Source organism: Accipiter gentilis, chromosome 28, assembly GCF_929443795.1.
Source record: "Accipiter gentilis chromosome 28, bAccGen1.1, whole genome shotgun sequence".
Lineage (NCBI taxonomy): Eukaryota > Metazoa > Chordata > Aves > Accipitriformes > Accipitridae > Astur > Astur gentilis.
In genome coordinates this window covers 1782670-1795508 of record NC_064907.1, presented here as the reverse complement: position 1 = coordinate 1795508, position 12839 = coordinate 1782670, and the positions used below count along the sequence as shown (strand labels likewise).

General features: G+C 34.7%; 1 protein-coding gene across 5 annotated transcripts in view; it reads left to right on the top strand.

The window, feature by feature from the left end:
- Positions 1-12839, top strand: part of BIRC6 (baculoviral IAP repeat containing 6) — a 186006-nt gene that overhangs the window by 76092 nt on the left and 97075 nt on the right. For all 5 annotated transcript variants that reach the window (XM_049830566.1, XM_049830564.1, XM_049830565.1 and 2 more), the window contains exons 37-44: positions 311-466; positions 815-948; positions 2622-2775; positions 3530-3646; positions 4588-4742; positions 5941-6067; positions 6908-7018; positions 12042-12175. In XM_049830566.1, the coding sequence (XP_049686523.1) occupies positions 311-466; positions 815-948; positions 2622-2775; positions 3530-3646; positions 4588-4742; positions 5941-6067; positions 6908-7018; positions 12042-12175 (1088 nt within the window). The remainder of the gene's footprint in view (positions 1-310; positions 467-814; positions 949-2621; positions 2776-3529; positions 3647-4587; positions 4743-5940; positions 6068-6907; positions 7019-12041; positions 12176-12839) is intronic.

Genomic DNA, 12839 nt, shown 5'->3' with positions numbered 1-12839 from the left:
GCGATTATTTTTTTTTTAATTATGTTAGAATCTGCTGACACTATTTTAAGATCATGAGATTAGTGTGTAAAAAATGCAATTTGAAGTTGCAATTACAGTCAATCCTGAATTAGTGACTTGGGCATTGAAAAGTTAATATTTATATGACCCTGATTATTTGAAAATTATTCAGAACTCCTCCCCTTGAAGAAGCAGCCCTTGGAGAATTTAGAGTTAGATGAAGAACAGACAGTTGGCATAGACACTGGGATGATAATTTGTAAGTAGAATAAAGCTTGAAATTCAGTTGTCTGCTTAATCTAATACGTAGGAGAGTTGTTGGCACCTATAGCAGCTGAAGTTATGGAAGAAAGTGCTTTGGGAGAAGATGCTGGAGCTTCAGCTGGGGATTCTGATGACTCTCTCCAGCAGTCCACAGTTCAGTTAGTGGAAACAATAGATGAGCCTTTGACACATGACATCACAGGTAAATTATTCCATAATCTTGATGTATACATGTATACTCAAAAAAGTAAAAAAACCTTTACTATTACTCATCTATCAAAGTATCAGTAAAGGAGTTTTGGTGATAGGATAATTAGTTTCTGAAAATACAGGCAGAATATGAGCAATTCTTCAACTTATTTTTACATCTGATCAGTATGAAATGGTTATTTTTCTGATTATTTTAAAAAGGCAACTTGGTTGCATTCATTATCTTTTTGCACTAAGAGCTGTAATATTAAAAGCCTTAAAATCATTCATGAATTGGATTATATATCCATTTTTTATGGGTTGTACTTAGTAGTATTAATATTCTTTTAATCATTCAAAGGTGCTCCACCTTTGTCATCTTTGGAAAAAGATAAGGACATTGACCTTGAATTACTGCAAGACCTGATGGAAGTTGATATTGATCCTTTGGATATTGATTTGGAGAAAGATCCCCTTGCAGCCAAAGTCTTCAAGGTATGACACACCTGAGTTTTCAGGATAACATTTACATGTGGAATAATAAAATCCTTTTTCTCTTACAATTCTTCATTAGTTGTATTTGATGTCTTCAGACCTGCTTTTAGCCTTTTATAAAGGTTTAATGTAGAATGATGGGAAAGAGTGTAAAGATTGTGTTCATATCTCAGATGTATTTATATCTCAGTTGACCACAAAATATTTTTCTTTTGTATTAAGATAATCTGTATAAACAAGAGGTTCTGAGTTTACTCATACTGTAGCATGTTAAAGACAACAAAAGCATAGTATAAAAGAAAAATAAGATCAAGTCTTGTCCTTTTTTATTAAGAATAGCATGCCATTTGCTTCTGTGATTGATCTTAAGGGTTAATACTGATTGTATTGTGTTCAAAAAAACCCAAGGCAGCAGTAGCTAGTACTCAGACCAGCTTCAGACTATGAAGACAAGCAACTAACTTCAAAAATTATTTCACTGTGGAACAAGAAAATTATTAAATTCTTTCATACTCAAAATGGAAGCTAAACATATCAGAGGTGGCAAAATTACATTTAGATCTAATAGTATATTGTCAAGGTATATTAAAAAAAAACAAAAATATTTTGGTTTTAAAGAAACAAAACTGTTTGTAATAAAATGTTGAATCTCTTTTCTCTGTCCATAAGGATGATGCTCTCATTTGGAGTTTTCCTGCTTCTCTCACTATTGACTTAAACCTTCAGCCTCATTTGAATTAACCTCAATTATCTTTCTCACCACTTGCTCAGACAACACTAAATTTTCTTTTTTTTTCCCCCTATATTGCCTGATATGTCCTTCCACCGATTACCTATCATGTAAAGATTTTTTTTTTCTCTAAGTCTCACCCTACCAAAAATTCCACTTACTGCTTAATTTTTGTTTTACTGATGTTTCCCTCCTCCTTTATTCTGCTATCATTTCATGTAGCAGTATGCCTTAGTCCACTTCATCCACAGGTATCTTCATGATCTTATTGACTGATTGGATGTCCTCTAAAAAACAGCCAGAAAAACACTTCTTCATTCTTAATCCTTCTTACGATTTGCTTCTGTATCTGTAAAATGACAGTTGATACTGGATCTTGCCATTAAAAATACAGGCATACACAAATTGCCTTCATACAGTCTTACGTTACTATTTTTTTCCTTGTGATTCATATGCTTTCTTAGTGTCTTAAATTATGACACTTCAGTAGAGATTATTCAACTCTTTCTTTTGCAGAGCCCAGTATAAATAATCCCTGAGCCTCGCTGAGGCTTCAAGGTACTTTCATAGTACAGTTAATAATATAGTATTCTGTCTTGATAAATAACTTCTCAAAACATCTGTGTGATACTCCGCTTCGAAATTTACAATATAGTACAAATGTGTGAATAAAAACTGATGATAACATTTTCAAATTGGCTTCTTGAATCTTTGAGACAGCTAACTACATTGCTGGATTTTGACAATCACTAAAGGATTCAGTAACTTACACAGCAATAAAAATTGAAACAAAAATTTTCTAAAGCTGTTGGATCCAATCTTCTGGTTTTAATCTTTTGTAACTTCAGTGTTTGTTGTTAGTCATTACAAATTTTATTTTTGTACTTGGGCAGTCTAAAGAGTTGCTGTTTATTTTTTCTTGTTGTTTTGTTTGTTTTTTAAGCCTATAAGCAGCACCTGGTATGATTACTGGGGTGCTGATTATGGTACCTACAATTACAACCCTTACATTGGAGGCGTTGGAATTCCAGTTGCAAAACCACCGGTAACTACAGAGAAAAATGGATCGCAAACCGTGAGCGTATCGGTCTCTCAAGGTAAGCAATGAACTGAAAGTTCTGTTTAGGGTCTCTTTTCTGTGATACTGTATTTGACACTTTTGCATATCAAATTATGTTAACGATCTCTACATGTATTAAGTGGAAATAATTAAATTTTCTATATGCCATGGGGTTTTTTTGTGGTAACTGAGAGAATATTATGTGAAGTTTATATGTAAAACAGCCTAACAGCAGAAAATCTTATTTTCTAACATTTTTGAGTACACACTTATAGGCAGTTTTAAATTATTCCTGTTTTCTCAGGAAATTTTGGAAGCTCTTTTCTAGTTGGCTGATATTTTGGATAGTTGGATCTACCCTAAGGAATAAGGTGGCACACTTGTTGAGTTTGGAGGAATAACTACTGAACTGGGGTGATAGATCTTTCCCCTGCCACACTGGGGATATACAGTTTTTTGGTTCTTGTTTGAGAGCTATTACCTTAGGAAAAACAAGCTTAAACATATGCAGAATTAGTCATGTGTGATATTAAAAAGAAATATGTGTTTGTTTCACATAAATTTAGTAATTAATTTCACATCTATAACAACCTTATATTCAGTTCAGAGTATAAGTGTCTATATTCTGCTTCTGTCATATATAAAACTGAATCTTTCTGTTAGTGATACTGAGATATTTTTTTTCAGTTTAATGTGTACCGTATATCTATATTGCTTTCACAGGAAGTTAGAGTAACTAATTATATAAGTCTGATACAATTCAGTTTCACCCTGTTTGTTGCCTTGTGTAGCTTTAGATGCACGTCTAGAAGTTGGACTTGAACAGCAGGCTGAGCTGATGCTGAAAATGATGTCCACACTGGAGGCTGATTCCATTCTACAAGCATTAACAAACACATCTCCTACATGTAACTACGTGTTGTCAAATCATTCTCTTCACATAATGACCATGATGCTTTGAAATTTGTACTAATTTTTCTGCAGTCATTTAGCAGCTTAGAAAAAGTTATATTTTGCTTGAATTTTCTTGTTAGGCCAAGCTATAGAGATATTTCTTTATTCAGATTTTTGAATTATGTGTATACATATATTTAAGATATTTTGGGAAAATAGTCAGATATACAGGATTTCTTTTACAGTGCATTATACTAGGAGGAATTATTTTCATTTTCCGATGGAGGTGCAAGTGAATGTTAAGTTTCCTGGTTTTGTGAAGCTTCATTCTTACATTCATTGTGAAATTTCAGCTGTTTGAAAGCTGCTTTGCACTTGACAGTTTCACCTGTTCAGTCATGAAAGTGAAAATATTTGAATAAAATTTTGAACGCAGCTGTTCAATAAGCTTTATGTTATAAAAACACTCATGATGCCAATTTACTTTTGAAGCTTTTTGTAGCTCTCTGGGTACGTTCATGTGCATGCGGTCATTAGTTGAATGATGATGGAGTAGGTTTAGTGATATCCTCAGCCTTTAATCTCTGGAAGTTTATTATTGACTGCAATAGTTTTACCATAATGCACGGAAGAGATGTTCCAAATGTTTGTCTTACCATTGTGTTATCAGGACACTCCTATAATACGTGTTTAGCAAGAACTGTGTAAATGTATTTGTGTGCGCTCACTTTCCAAACAGTTTTGTGAAGGTGGAGATGTCTGATACTCAAGTATGCCTTTCACAGTATGGTAGTCAGTAGTTCAACTCAGCTGAACACTACATTGGAGATGTTCCTGTAAATTATAAAATAAGTGTATTTCCCTTAAGTATAGAATGCAAGGAAATAAATATGAAATTACTTTTAGCAACTTTCACAAAATAATTCATGAAGGTATGATACTTTTTGTTTTTTAGTAACCCAGTCTCCTAGCGGAACAGATGATTCATTGCTGAGAGGATTACATACTGCAAACCAAAATGCCCAGTTAATTGTACAGTTGTCATCTCTACCTATGCTGAGTGCATGCTTCAACAAACTCTTTTCCATGCTACAAGTCCACCATGTTCAGGTATAGAATTATGAACTTTGAAATGTTTTGATAGCATTTCTCTCTAAATTTGAAAGTTGTTTTCCTATACTTCTTACTACTTAGGATGCAAGTAACCTGTTTATGTGCTTTATTGCTTATGAAACTGTCATGGACAACAGTACCAATAATGTAATTGACAAGCTGCTGAAGGCTTTTATCAAAAACGACATTTCTTGTTACAGTGAAAAAGTGGGTATACATTTTCATATTTAAAAACAAGTTTGTAGATTCACTGAAAGATAATTGTCAACTTATTAGTGAAGAGTGCCACTAAGTGTGAAGTCTCCATCTGTGGAGATCTTCAAAACCCAGCTGGATAAACCCCAGAGCAACCCATTCTGATGTCGTCTTTGGCCCTTCTTTGAGCAGAAGATTGGATTGGATAACCTCCAGAGGTCCCTTGCAACCGGAGTTATCCAATGATTGTAAATGTTAAAATTAAGTGTGCTTTTTGAAAAGTCATTCGTTTAGCAATGCTTTTCTTGATACATACAAAGGAAGACCATGCATGCTATATAAGAGCAATTAGGTGCCTGCCTGTTTATATTTTAACTGGGTGGCAGACTCCATCCCTCAATTGTTCTTTAAATATCTCATCCAAAATACAGTTTGTGGTCTAAAGAACTTTGATACTTCCCCGGAATATCTAAATAGTTGTTTTCCTCAAGGGAGTTATTCAGAGTAAGCATCAGTGTCTCTGATAGTAGAGGAAGTTTCTCAGTAAATAAATTGGCCTTTTCAATAATTTTGGTTGACTGGTAAATGTCATTTGACTATATTGAGACATTCCAAAAGCTTACATGCAAACCAGTGTTACAGGTGTAAGGTTATGATACAGATGTTTCTGAGCAGTGTGTAAAGCTGCTTTCTTTTAACCTAAGTTTGAAGAAACTTCTTCAGAGAAACCTAACTGTATTTAGAAGAATCAATTACAAAAACATAGCAGAAGCATTTGCTAGTTATGCTGAATTTGCCTTGAATATTATGTTTATCAGAATCTTCAAATCCAGTAAAGGGCGGGGGGAGTGAGAATGTGTGTGTGTGTATCAGTGAAACAGTAACAGCTGAGAATGTAGATAAGGCTTTTAAAATCTAAGCAAATAACCTTTTATGCTCTAGAGTTCTGGAAAAACACTTGAGTTTGGTCTGATAGTGTTCTTCTCTCCCTCTTTTTCAGCTTGAATCCCTTTTACAGTTATGGCTCACATTAAGCCTGAATTCCAGCTCCTCTGGAAGTAAAGATAGTGGCGCTGATATTTTCCTTTATAACGCTAACCGAATTCCTGTCATTTCCTTGAACCAAGGTAAAATACATTAAATATGGGAAATTTTAATTTTCAGGAAGTGTAAGATAAGATTTTTTAACTACTCAATTTTTGCTAATAAGCAAAAAGTATTACAGTAAGTATTCTTGATAAGATCAATGTTGGGATATTTTCTGTGTTCTTATTCAGGAGCTCTTGGGCTCGTTATCATCTTAATATGAAAAATGTGTAACTAGTATGTAACTGAGAGATGATTCCTTGAATTTACATGATCTCCTCAGAAATGAAATTGTAAAATTTGTGGTTCTTAACTCATCAATGCCAAGAGGACTTTTTAAAATACACTACTTGGTCTAAGGTGAACTGTGCACCTGTGTGCACTTCTCTGACAAATTTCTTCTCCTTGTATACCATCCTATGATCTTTTTATTATCAAAGGGGTTGGCGGAGAGGGAAGCCCTATTACCTTTTGTCATCAAACTACTAATCTAGTACAAAGACATGTTGAATTTTTTTTTCTATAATATGTTATACTGTATAGTTTAAAAAATCTTGTGGTGATAGTCCAAAACATTAATGCCTGCTATAATGAACCCGTTATGCTGGCTTCCGTGAGAACATTCTGAAACCAGTTTCTTTGCATCATTTTCTCTGAGATGTCAGGGTCTGGGCACTGTAGAAAGTTCTGTGGGCCAGTTCCTGTGAAGTGTTGGTGAGGCTTCTTTTCTTAATTTCCTGGAACAATAGTTGTCAAAACAAAGTAAATACCACAAACAGTAATATTAATAACAATAATAAATATAGCACATTACAGTAAACCCAAGAAATTTATAGTAATAGCCTGAAGATTAAAGCTTGGAAAAACATTTTTCTTGACAGCTTCAGTAACTAGCTTCCTGTCAGTTCTGGCGTGGTATCCCAATACCTTACTCCGGACATGGTGCCTTGTGCTTCATAGCCTAACTCTCATGACAAATATGCAGCTTAATGGTAAGTTTGGGGGTTTTTTATGTTGCCTGTTTTAGTGACGTGCAAATGAATGTTGATTCCCATCCAAATATCAGAACTTTCCTTTTGTCTTATGAGTACTTTTGTTGGTTCTCCCATAGCTTCAGGCTTTTCAAGAGTGGGCTCCTTGAATTCCTTGTACCATGGGAAACTGAAACCCTAGTGGTAAAAGAAAATGTCATTATAAGTAGGTTGATAATGTCTTCTAAAAATGATTTTTAGGATTAGCTAATGATTCTTGGGAATTAGCTTTGTACTATGGGAAGAGGTAGCAGAGAGGAAGAATTAAAGTGCTGTGAGAGAGATTAATGTTTTTCTGACGCAGTAAGAATATTTTTGTAAATATGCCGGCACTAGTCATTGCTTATGTTAAGCTATCTGAAAATAAGCCCTCAGAAGCTGAATCTATTAAAAAAGAAATCCAACCCTTTAATTTCATTTCATTTCCCTATGCACACCAGGTTATCTCACATTGTGTATATTGCTCCATAACACAGGAGAAATAATCTCGCATTGAGAATGAGATTTTGCCACAAGACTGGTAGAAATTAAAGGATGTAATTTTTTATATGAAGAAATGAGGCTTCTAAATGGCTTGCTATCTTAGGGCAGCTGTCCTGAGGAATGCTTTGGTGGCCATATCCTCAGGGCTAAAGAAGACATCAAATAATAAGAACTTGGAGACTAGAATCTTTTAAAACCTACATGTTAGACCAAGTCAGAGCTCTTTTAAATTCTGTTTTCACTCCAAGCATATGACTAAAGACAGTAATTACAGAAGAAGGAAACCCAGAGCCACCTGAAGATCACACTTCTATGAAGCAATTTGCCATCCTGTGATGATACAGCTATTCTCCACAGTTTTCCTCAAAGATGCTTATGAATCTTTTTTTCATAGATGCCATTTCAAATCATTATCTTTGGGATGCACTTTTTTCTTCAGGTTTTCACTTTCTGTCCCTTTTCTTTAATGTTATTTAGAGATCAGTCTCACAAAAATCTGTTGAAATTTTTGCTATTAGGTAGAACTGTGAATAATCTAATGGAAGAGACTTAATCGATATTCACAAACTGAGACCTCTGTCTTATTCTTGATGTTGAATAGAACATGGCCTGATTTGTAGGATATCAGTGCCTGCATTTAACACCCATGTGTATTTTCAGCACTCCAATATTTAACTGTAGACTAGAAATTTCCAAAAATTACACTGTGTGTACTACTGAGACCATATGTGAATCTCTTCCAAGTGGCACGAGGCTGAGTGTTTGTGCTTTGATACTGACAGACAAGCAGCCACATGTTTGCGGAGTTTCTTGGGCAATTGCATGAGATCAGTAATTAATGATGTGAATGAGAAGCTGCTCGGAAGCAAACACTGTGCCTGATTACAGGCTTACATAAGCATATGAAATGTGGTTGTGGATTTTTTTGTATATAGGATTGTGAGCCTAAGGTTGGAGTTGAGTTGGAAAAGGTTGGAGATACAAGCTTGCTGGAGGGTAAAGAAAAGGGTTAAAGGTGTGTCTCCTTTTATACATCTGTGTGGATTAATACAGATATATATCCCTTAACTGCCTCTTTTCCTGTACTCACTGATAGAACCAGGAGCTAAGTATGTTTAAGTGCCCATCAGATAAATTCTGTGCCAGGATACCTCAGCAGCTAATAATTCAAGATAATATTCTGTCTCAATGACACTGAGTTGTCACATTTAAGAGTTGAAATGGTCTTTGTTCACTTCTTGACAATTGACGGTGGTATCCATTAGAGCACTTTTCCAACCAATGATTTTGGTTTCCATGTGCATTAGTTCAGAACTGGGACTAATAATAGTATCTTAAGCCATTGCAGGCAGTGTCTCACAGGAGTTCTCATCAACTTAAAATTTTCAAGATCATGCTTTCCAGGAAAGATAGGGTTTTGGTTTGGTTTGTTTTTGTTTTTTTTAATATATACACTAGAGAGTGAACAATTTAAAGACAAGTTGTTCCTGAGACTGGTGAAATATAATTGACATGTCAGCTTTCTTTTGGAGTCAAGTTTCTCTTGTATCCTCTTTAATTCTGTAATGTTTTAAGCTACTAAGTACAAATTGTTCACATATCTTTGCTGTATTGACACGTTATGGTCAGGGTTTTTTGTTGGGTTTTGGTGGTGTTTTTTTTAAACCACTAAGATGTCAATTACAGTTCATTGGGAGTAATTTAGGTTAGTCTTGCTAGATATGTGTGGCTATAAAATGAGGTTCTTTCCCCTTTTAATACACAAAATGCAACAAGCCCCCAAATGTGTTCATTTGCAGAATATCTTCACTGATGAAAAAAACACCACCACCACCACCAAAAATATTTATTCAGATGATTTCAGGTATAATAAACCTCTTCAGATGCAATAAGACTTTTAAATAAGCAAGAGGGCATCTCTTTCTGACGTAATTCTCATTAGATAATCATATTTGCTGTTTCAGAAACTGAAAAACAGCTTAGAGGTGTAGCCACTCATAGATGATTCACTAAACTCTTTTTGCAGGTAGGCATTTTAGCACTGAGGAAATCCCACTATTGCTATTTTTCTAAACCATTGGATCTCAAAGCCTTCTCAGAGAACCTCCTTCTTAAGTTTGCATTATTTAGTTGAAATTCATTATTGCCATTTAATACATATATTCACATTTAGCCATTTTGTTTTCTCCAGTCTTTCTCTTAAAAAGAAGAAAGGAAAGGGGAAAAAAAAGGGGAGGGGGGGCAGGGAGGAAGGGCAGTGCTTTTTCATACTTTTCCATCCATTCTAGATAAGGGTCCTGCCTTATTTGCATTTTATGAGTAGTCTCTTTGAACCCACTTCTGAACTATTGTACTCTGAAGATTACAATTTTGGTCACCATTTCTTCAGGAGATCAATTAATTAGAAGATCTTGTCTTGAGAAATGAGGTCGTTCTAGAGATCTCATCCTGATGGTTTTTTTAAAGCTGCTTGTTAGTTATTTTTCCAAAACCCCAGGTCTCTCCAGTAGCAATCAAAGCTTTTTAGTTGTTTTTTTAGTAGGTTTTTTCCCCCACCTGAGTATAGGGCAGATTCTTTTTGGGAACTGTCCTATGTTGGGACTTTATGAGCAACCACTGTCTAGGGCAGCTCAGTTCATGATCAGAAAATCTTATTTCATTATGCCATTATGTGCTGATAAATGTCTTCATAATGAGAGCTCAAGCTGTATAACTTCTGTGCTTCAGAAGCTCTTATCTGAGGAGTGCAAGATATTTTTCAGGGATAAACCCAATAACCCTGCCATTTGTTTTGAGAACAATGCCCTTAATTGGTTACAAGATCCAGGGACAAATTTTGCAAGGATGGTGTTTACAATCAGTATTTGATGGGTGACATCTAGAAATATTTAATGCCATGTAAAGGAAGGTAGGTAGAAGCAAATCTACAATGACACCTGGCAAAGAAAAATTTCTCAGAGCTACAGTTGCTCTAAACAGCTGTCATTTGTCAGATTGTTCTCATAGTGCATTTACTCATCAGTTCTTTTAGCAAGAACTATTTGTGCTCTCCTCACATGCCCTTTTTCTTATCTGTTATTGTCACCAGAAATACTGTTTGAGAGCAGTGTTTTGAGCACAAACACTTCATGACAGAGCAGATAATGTAGATGCATCCTGAAATCTGAGTTAGAATGTCAAACAAAACATGTCAGAATATGAATATAATGTAGAAAAAAAGTGGGTTGTTATATTGTAGTGATATTTTCAGCTGTTAAATAGAAAATATAAAAATAAAATAACATAGGAAGTGATGAAGATGTATTTATTCAGTTATGGCATCAACCCTTTCATGAAACAGTAGAAAAACTACGGAGCCTTCTAATCCTGGAAGGAGATGAATTGAGGGTTAGCATGTGGCTAACTTGGCTGCTGCTTGTCAAGAGGAGATGGACTGGAACAGTCATTTCTGTGGAAGTTTTAACGTAACATCTGCTTGTATTAAGATGTAAAGTCTTCACAAATAGCCAGATTTAATTAAGTAGTTACAGTACAGACCTAACAAGTGAAGGTGAACAAAGCAGGAAAAAGCTGGAGGTTTTTAAATGGTATTACCTTCAAAGAAATACCAAATGAACAAATTTAAATGACTTGAAGCTGCACCCCAAATGTGCCCTGTTGAGAAGAATGCAAGCATACATATTCTAAAAGCTGTAGTTTCAATGGAGAGGTTGTTTTGGTTTGGTTTTGTTTTGTTTCATTTTGTTTTTTAAAAAAGAACATTGAATAGCAGTTTGCTTGTCTTGGTGATCATTATAGACTTCATAGGTGATTCAAGGTCTGAAGAAAATGAAATACCTTCTGTCTGTGAAGGTATCATTCAGAAATGCAGGAAAGCACAAAAGTATGTCCCCTTTTCAAATAAAAATATAAACATTTTGTGCACTTTGTACACTTATTTTAAAATTAATTTGGATACTTGGTACTTTTGGACAAACTCAGGTGACATCTAGCTCAAAACTGAAGTCATACACAAAATTTGAATGATGCAGTTACATTGAAACAAAGAAAAGTTACAGAAAACTATGAAAAACAGAATAACCAAATTCAGATTCACTTCTCATTTTGATTAATTATGTCAGCTGCAGTTGAATGTAGTTTTAGTGATAATGATTTGTCTTAAATTTCAAAATACTTTATAAGGGGAACTTTTTAAAAAAAAAACCCAAAAAGCAGTAATATAACAGGTCTAAGTATACATGCAAGAGCTATGAGCTCTACTTTCAGGAGCACTGCCTTAGCAAGCTTGGAACACTGATGGAACAGTTTTGGGGGTTTGTATCTGTACTTAATGGAAAACTACACTCAAAATTGTAGTCCTGACTAAGCAGCTTTCAGTAGCTGATTTTGCTGGGAATATTTACACATCATGAAATAAGTATAAGGGTTATGCAGTATAAATGTTTGACTTATTCTTAATGGTTAAGATTACAGTTTTAATTTTTATGTCTTTATTTTTAAGCTGGTCCAAGCAGTGCCATTGGAGCTCAGGAAAGTACTGCCCAGTTGTTGGTGTCAGATCCAAACCTCATTCATGTGTTAGTGAAATTTCTTTCCGGTACTAATCCTCATGGAACAAATCAACACAGTCCACAGGTAACTAGCAATTAAAATAATAATTGAAAAAAAAAAAAAATCTTCATAAGAGGATTTCAGCACATTTGACATGAATATGTGTTATAATGTATTATATACTTGACTTGTTTCTTTTTTTTGATTATGGTCTTAGTTGGTTCTGATGAGCAACCGTAGGGAAGTTCATGTTGGTCATACACTCTGAGTGGTGATCATGTGTTTTTACAACTATCTGGAGACTTGCCACAGGGGGAGAATGCCATGTGATATATCAGTGAATGTGTTCCAAATTAGGATTCCTTAGTTGCATGCATGAAAAAAGTAATGGAGTTCAGTTAGTTTCCTGAAATCTTGTTGGGTTGGGATAAAAATGCCAATGCAGATTAAGTTTAAATATCTAATAATTCCAGAATTTAAGATTATGCTTTTATTTTCTGCCTGTTTCTGAATTCATGTGGTGTCTACTGTTTTTCCTAATTTCAATTAATGTTTTTTTGCTTTTTGCAGTCTTTTGAAACATCTGTGAATAGTGATTAAAAAAGCCTGTTAACTTAATTGTATGTAATATTTGACAGGAGTCTCAGAAACACTTAGTTTAGGAGACAGCAAACACCTGGTATTTCCACTATTTTCCAGAAAACACATAAGTCTTTTCCAGAAATTAAACATTGTGCAGTGCTGTTAA